Genomic DNA, 8,171 nt, shown 5'->3' with positions numbered 1-8,171 from the left:
AGAGACAAAAAAGAGAAGAGAGGAGGAGAGGAGAAGAGAAGAGAGGAGAAGAGAAGAGAGGAGAAGTAAAGAGAAGAGAAGAGACAAAAAAGAGAAGAGAAGAGAGGAGGAGAAGAGAAGAGAAGGGAAGAAGAGAAGAGGCAAAAAAGAGAAGAGGAGAAGAGAAGAGAAGAAGAGAAGAGAGGAGAAGAGAAGAAGAGAAGAGAAGAAGAGAAGAGACAAAAAGAGAAGAGAGAATTGTTATTGTGACCATGGATGTAATTTATGTGTAAAAGCAGAACCTCTTTATTATTTTGGGGTTTATGTAACACTTAATACGCTCCATAATGATGACACAGAGGCTTTATATCAGTTTATTAATCTTATTATTCTTACATAAAGTACTGAACACATAATATAAGAATTCATCCATGTTTATTTATGTTTAAAGGCATAATTGTGTCTCTGTAAAGGAGGTGTGTGTAAGATTGCGGAGGTTATTTTACAAACATTTATAAAACACTTTGCTGTAGATTTTATTACTTTATTTTCTTGCACTTTATGGATCTTTGTTCACTTAATTCAATAAACAAAAATTGCGACCGAAAGTCCGTGGTGCACTTCCGCTTCCGGTTGTGCTACGGACGTGTTTCCGTGTTAGAGCTGACGCGGCGTTAGAGTCGTTCCTATATCACAGATCTGCGACGTGTCAGTATCTTACACACGCTTCACACGCTTACACACGCTTACACACCAAGCTACAGGGGATAGAAGCAGAAATAATGGCACCCAAAGGCAGTAATAAGCAGCAGTCTGAGGAGGATTTACTTCTGCAGGACTTTAGCAGAAACCTTTCAGCTAAATCTACTGCACTGTTTTACGGGAACGCGCTGATTGTGTCCGCCATCCCGATGTGTAAGTGTACAGCTGGGCTACATGCTAACAGGCTAACAGGCTAACAGGCTAATCTCTCTACTGCAACATCAGCTCTGGTCATTTACTCTCAATATATATATATTATATCATATCTATCATCTCATTTGTATGTAGGACATCATTATATTTGTTACACTAGATTGCAAAGTGTGTATATTTGCTGTTTGTGTGCAATACAAAGTGGGAGATTGTAATACCATTATTATTACTAATAATAATAAAACTAGTACTACTTCTACTACTAATAATACTACTACTACTATTACTACTACTACTATTACTAGTACTACTATTACTAGTACTACTTCTACCACTAGTAGTACTACTTCTACTAATAATAATACTACTATTACTACTATTACTACTATTACTACTTCTACTACTAATAATACTACTAATACTACTACTAGTACTACTTCTACTACTAATAATACTACTACTATTACTACTACTAGTAGTACTACCTCTACTAATAATAATACTACTAATAGTACTACTAATACTACTAATAATAATACTACTAGTACGACTACTAATACTACTTCTACTACTACTATGCCTACTACTACTAGTACTACTACTAACAATACTACTACTAATAATAATATGCCTAATACTACTACTAACGCTACTAGTGCTACTACTAATAATAAATATGGTGTGAAGAGTTTCATTAATAATTACAGTCTTAATCAATTCAATGATATTTATCTGCACTTTTGCACTTCTGGTAGATGCCAAACTGCATTTCGTTGCTGTTTACCTGTACAATGTAATGACAATAAAGTTGTATCTATCTTTATTTATGTAGCGCTTTTTACAGTTTACATTGTCTCAAAGCAGCTTTACAGAACATAAACATAGAACAAAAAGGTTATTATAAAGAATAATATAAAGATTAATATAATACAAAAATGTAAGATTAATATTAGACAGATTTAAACGTGTATGTATTTATCCCCAATGACAAGTCTGAGGTGACTCAGGTGACTGTGGGGAGGAAAAACTCCCTTAGACGGTAAAGGAAGGAACCTTGAGAGGAACCAGACTCAAAGGGGAACCTCATCCTCATATGGGTGACACTGGAGGGTGTGATTATAAATATACAGTCTGATAAATGTTGTATTGATGAGAAGGTTGTTGTCCTCAAACACCACATGGAGTTCACATCTCCTCTTTAGTATCACAGAGTCTGTAACTAGAGCTTGTAGATCTCTAGATGCTTCAGGATCCTCACAGAGTTGTGGTTGTGATTCATTTTCAGACCAAACCATTGTGTGCTGTTTGGCTCAAAGTCCATCTTTCCTGAAGTGAAACCATTCACTGTTTATTTTTTACATCTTTAAACTTTATCATCTTGCCTTATAATATAAATAAAGCACTGAATTATCGACATATACAGATATTTTAGGAGCACAGTTAATCAATCAGGAGAGCCTTTTCTCACAAGAAGTGTTTAGTGTTTTAATCTTAAATGATAAACATATAAACAAGTAAATATCACCAGTGAGCAGTCTGGATTAAGATGTATGTATTTTATTTATTTTTTTCCTGACAGGGCTTTTCTGGAGGATCTGGCACATGGACCTGGTGCAGTCTGCTGTTCTGTACGCCGTCATGACGCTAGTCAGCACGTACCTTGTGGCGTTCGCTTACAAGAACGTTAAATTCGTCCTCAAGCACAAGTAAGAGCCTTACGTACTTATTTTCTTACAGGATTATTGAGGCGTGAATTGGTGCTGCTGTGTTATTGTAATTATTGTTCTGCTTTGACCTTTTTTTTTCAGGGTCGCTCAGAAACGCGAAGACGCCGTCTCCAAGGAAGTGACCCGCAAACTGTCTGAGGCGGACAACCGCAAGATGTCCCGCAAAGAGAAGGACGAGAGGTAAAATAGTCGAGATGATGGAAAAGAAAAGAAACTCTAGCACACCTTTTTTTTTTTTTTTTGAGGATGGGGGGGCACGGTGGCTTAGTGGTTAGCACATTCACCTCACACCTCCAGGGTTGGGGGTTCGATTCCCGTCTCCACCTTGTGTGTGTGGAGTTTGCATGTTCTCCCCGTGCCTCGGGAGTTTCCTCCAGGTACTCCGGTTTCCTCCCCCGGTCCAAAGACATGCATGGTAGGTTGATTGGCATCTCTGGAAAATTGTCCGTAGTGTGTGATTGCGTGAGTGAATGAGAGTGTGTGTGTGTGCCCTGTGATGGGTTGGCACTCCGTCCAGGGTGTATCCTGCCTTGATGCCCGATGACGCCTGAGAAAGGCACAGGCTCCCCGTGACCCGAGGTAGTTCGGATAAGTGGTAGAAGATGAGTGAATGAGTGAGAGAGTGTTTGTGGAAGTAGTGATCTGAATGAATGACCCTAAAACTGTCGTACAGGTCACGTGACCTTTACCTGTGACAAAATGACAGTGGATTTAAATGTAAATCAATAAACGTGTGTGTTTCTGAAGAGAGTCACTATAAATGGATGTCACCAGTTTGCTCTGGTGGAGTGGGAGACACTTTTGGTTGTTTTATGTAGGATTTAACCCGATAGCAGCAGGGACTCGATATCGAGTCGATAGAAGCCAAGATTGTGTCTGAGAGATTGTTAAAAAAATGGAGGCGCAGCTAACTATTAATTAACTCGGACTAAATTTGCATCTTGTTAATTTATTTATTTATTTGCCAAGCACGTTTTTTTTTTGAACATGTGATTGGGGTTTTTATTCTCAGGATAAATCTGAGCAGATCTGCTGTTCCAGCTCTTTTTGAAGCTTTGAGACACAGTTGTGTTAACTAGATCCCCCACCAGGTGTCACTAGTGTGCACTGTTTAAATTGGCTTAAATTCAGTTAAACCTAAAAGATTTTCAGTTAAATTTTTGTTTTTATTCTTTTTAATTTGGGTAACAGGATTCTGTGGAAGAAGAACGAGGTGGCGGATTACGAGGCCACGACGTTCTCCATCTTCTACAACAACACACTGTTCCTCGTGCTGGTCATCATCGCCTCCTTCTTCCTGCTGAAGAACTTCAACCCGACAGTGTACGTGTCTTCTTTTTCTCTTTCCTGTCTTCTCTACAGCCGTGTCCACACGGATACGGATACGGTTCACTGGCATTCACGGTTCTTCATCCGTCTCCCTCTTATTCACAGTCTGATGGTTAATAATAAATAAACTTGCTGAAGATTTTTGTTTTGTTTCCTACAGGAACTACATTCTGTCCATCAGCGCCTCGTCTGGACTTATTGCTCTGCTGTCCACAGGCTCAAAGTGAGAGAGAGAGACCAGAGAAAATAAAATGGAGGGAGAAGAGGGTTGAACAACAGAGAGAGAGAGAGAGTGAGAGTGAGAGTGAGAGTGAGAGTGAGAGTGAGAGTGAGAGTGAGTGAGTGAGTGAGTGAGTGAGTGAGTGAGTGAGTGAGTGAGTGAGTGAGTGAGTGAGTGAGTGAGTGAGTGAGTGAGTGAGTGTGAGAGAGAGAGTGAGTGTGTGTGTGTGGGTGTGTGAGAGAGAGTGAGTGTGTGTGTGTGTGAGAGAGAGTGAGTGAGTGTGTGTGTGTGTGTGTGTGTGAGAGAGAGAGTGAGTGTGTGTGTGGGTGTGTGAGAGAGAGTGAGTGTGTGTGTGTGTGAGAGAGAGAGTGTCCAGGTCCAGTAAACAGGGTGCAGGAGACTTTATCATTTCATCAGTGGACTTTCATGAAATTCATGATCCGTGTGATACCGAGGAGTCGTTTCTGACTCTTTCACTTTTTATACCAATAAACGAGTGTAAACCCCGACCATTAACCAGCCTCGATATGTCCTTCTTTCGTTTCTTATGAACATTTTAATTACTAAACCTTCTGCTTGTCATGTAAGGGAGTAAACGCTTCACCTTATTTACACCTTTCCCTATAACTGACATCAGAGACTCCTCCCCTAAATGTCATCTAAACAGTTACATATTACAGAAAACGTCACCGTATCAGAAACCTCTCGGTTTGGGAGACCAGTCAGAGACCAGGCAGAGACCAGTCAGAGACCAGGCAGAGACCAGTCAGAGACCAGTCAGAGACCAGTCAGAGACCAAGCAGAGACCAGTCAGAGACCAAGCAGAGACCAGTCAGAGACCAAGCAGAGACCAGTCAGAGACCAGGCAGAGACCAAGCAGAGACCAAGCAGAGACCAGTCAGAGACCAAGCAGAGACCAGTCAGAGACCAAGCAGAGACCAAGCAGAGACCAGTCAGAGACCAAGCAGAGACCAGTCAGAGACCAAGCAGAGACCAGTCAGAGACCAAGCAGACTGGGTTCTGTTGAATGCTGAGGACAAAAAGCCTGAGAAATGAATGTGTCAGACGAACAAGAATAAAAACAACAAGTAGTTTTTCATTTGTTTTTATTGTTTTATTCAGGCATATAATCATCAGATCTGTGTGTGAAATCTCTCTATATATATTATATATAATGTACAGAAGCCACTGTGGGGTTAAAGTGATGCACATGACATGACTTTTATTATTACTATAACATGTAATTTGTAAAACTATAATTTACACAGTATCTCACTCTCACACAGTTGTTAATGGACTCGTGTGATGATGCAAAAGCCCTGCGAGTCATAAGCGTTATTATAAAGGCACTCGGTCCAGAGGTCCACTGTAGTGACGTGACAGAACAGAGTGACGTGTGGATTGTGTGTGTGCTGCTTGTGTGTTTTCTGTGGTCTGTACTGTCTAAATGCTCTTATCTGTTTTGATGATGATATGAAGAAACATCAGACATTTTGTCGTATTATATTTTGGTTCCGTTTCACTGACATGTAGCTTTCGTGTAGAACTTCATCGCGTAGCCGTTAACATCATGATGTATCTGTCCAAGAGCGTCATCATGATGTATGTACCACATAAGTCCATCACGTAGCTAGTGAGGATTCAGATGTCTTTAAGCACACGCTGATTATTTTAACCCGTTTTTTAAACTGACTCCTTACACAACATGATGTTTACAAGAAAGCGACTCCAAAAGGTTAGAACAAACCCCCCCCCCCCACCAATATACACAGAAAACTCATGAATACTGTTCACTATGATATACATAACTTGTAATGTGAGAAGTGAGAAATTAATTACCTCTGGCAATGTGTGTGTGTGTGTGTGTGTGAGGGGATTGAATGAGAAAGAGAATTGAATGAGAGAGGTAGAGAGAGATAGAGAATTGAATGAGAGAGAGAGAGAGAGATAATTGAATGAGAGAGAATTGAATGAGAGAGGTAGAGAGAGAGAGAATTGAATGAGAGAGAGAGAGTTGAGAGAGAATTGAATGAGAGAGAGAGAGAGAGAGAGAGAGAGAGAGAGAGAGAGAGAGAATTGAATGCGAGAGGGAGAGAGTTGAGAGAGAATTGAATGAGAGAGAGAGTTGAGAGAATTGAATGAGAGAGAGAGTTCAGAGAGAGAATTGAATGAGAGAGAGAGAGAGAGAGAGAGAGAGAATTGAATGAGAGAGGGAGAGAGTTGAGAGAGAATTGAATGAGAGAGAGAGTTGAGAGAGAATTGAATGAGAGAGAGAGAGAGAGAGAGAGAGAGAGAGAGAGTTGACAGAGAATTGAATGAGAGAGAGAGAGAATTGAATGAGAGAGGGAGAGAATTGAATGAGAGAGAGAATTGAATGAGAGAAAGAGAGAGAGAAGTGAATGAGAGAAAGAGAGAGAGAGGGAGAATTGAATGAGAGAGAGAGAGAGAGAGAGAGAGAGAGAGAGAGAAATGAATGAGAGAGAGAGAATTGAATGAGAAAAAGAGAGAGGGAGAGAGGGAGAATTGAATGAGAGAGAATTGAATGAGAGAGAATTGAATGAGAGAGAATTGAATGAGAGAGAGACAGAGAGAGAAAGAGAGAGAACTTTTTTGTCTATAATTATTTATGGCTTTCAGACTTGAGTGAGTTTAAATATCTACATTATGTTTACATGAAAGATCTGAATTCAATACGATCACAATTGTGAATGAACAGTTTTAAATATTTTATATATTTACACGCACGCGCTCAAGCGTGTCCGAGTTACCACAAGAAGCAGAAGCGCACGAGGCTCGTCAGGCGTTCCTGTCAGCGTGTTAGCATGTTAGCATTATGTCCAATCACACTTCACTTTATATCGTCTCGTTTTAAATCATTAACGTCTCCTTAAAATGTACGACTTAGACACATCGCGAGACAGAGAAAGTAATCCCGCAGTCTTATATTTATTTATTTATTTTTTACTTTTAGATATTCACACGAAATTTAATAATAACGGAAAATGTTAAAAAACTTTTCCTCGTCACCTAATTTTATATATAGATATATATATATATATATATATATATATATATATATATATATATATATATATAGATATATCTATTATGGCAGAAATACGCCTCAACGTTGTGTGTTATTATTCAGTTATTTGTTAAATAATTTAAAATATCTAATATGAACTTTGTTTTGAGGCGCCGTGACGTCTAACGACTCGACTGCGCACGTGCAACATCTCTAAACTAAAAATAATGGGATTAAAAGGTTTACATGCTCATTTTTATTATATCGGAAAGATCATACAAGTGCGTATCAGTTCGTTTAGATCGCTCTCTATTTCGAATAAACAGGATTAAAATGCGAAAAGCGAACGTAATAAATGTCATTTTTTTTTATTTTATTCCAATTAGATTATTAATCAGATTATTATAACAAGATTATTAGTCTGCATGTAAATATAGCTATTGAACCCAGTTGTGCTTTATGCTAATAAACAAACAGATATTAGGTGAAAAAGCTAACAGGAACACAGTAGTCAAAGCTTTCGCTGTGTTTGCTGGTTATTTAAGATGCACTATTTACATGTTTAAGTTCATTCTACAATGCTGTATATCTGGAATATAATTTAATCTGAAAACATCATCCGGATCCGCAACCGTTACGAGATCCGGCTTCGTTCACAGCTCAGAAGCCATACAGTTTTCTGCCAAAAGCGCAATGTGATCATTGTCACGCTATCTAAAAAAAGAGAAAGAAAGGAAACAGGCTTTCTTTAATCAGATGCGATTACTAACGCAAGCTTTCGTTAAGCAAGCAAAGACCAGTACGGATGCATGGAACGGGACACCTTGTTCCTCTTCAGCTGATCGAAAGCCAGGCTGAAGTTCTCCCGTTCCATCAGCAGAGTCAGACATGCTCTACACTTCCAGCCTCTACAATCTCCAGGTCTCTAGTACATCCCTTAGCTCAAAGCTCACCGAGCAGAAGACACGTGAGGATC

The 8,171-nt window shown here is 39.4% G+C and overlaps 2 protein-coding genes across 3 annotated transcripts in view; one reads left to right on the top strand and one right to left on the bottom strand.

The window, feature by feature from the left end:
• The first annotated feature begins 674 nt into the window (after positions 1-674).
• Positions 675-4,686, top strand: ssr3 (signal sequence receptor, gamma). Its single transcript, XM_060878375.1, has 5 exons — positions 675-894; positions 2,474-2,600; positions 2,703-2,801; positions 3,813-3,944; positions 4,111-4,686. The coding sequence occupies exons 1-5, from the start codon at positions 762-764 to the stop codon at positions 4,175-4,177; spliced, it is 558 nt and encodes a 185-aa protein (XP_060734358.1). The 5' UTR covers positions 675-761; the 3' UTR covers positions 4,178-4,686.
• Positions 4,687-7,264: 2,578 nt separating this feature from the next.
• The window catches only part of kcnab1a (potassium voltage-gated channel subfamily A regulatory beta subunit 1a), a 111,450-nt gene continuing 110,543 nt past the window's right edge, over positions 7,265-8,171 (bottom strand). For both annotated transcript variants that reach the window (XM_060878373.1, XM_060878374.1), the window contains exon 14: positions 7,265-8,171. This exon is cut by the window's right edge and continues 428 nt beyond it. The gene's annotated coding sequence lies outside the window, so the exon portion shown is untranslated.

This window comes from Tachysurus vachellii, chromosome 9 (assembly GCF_030014155.1).
Source record: "Tachysurus vachellii isolate PV-2020 chromosome 9, HZAU_Pvac_v1, whole genome shotgun sequence".
NCBI classification, from domain to species: Eukaryota; Metazoa; Chordata; class Actinopteri; order Siluriformes; family Bagridae; genus Tachysurus; species Tachysurus vachellii.
This window is presented reverse-complemented; position numbering and strand designations above follow the sequence as displayed.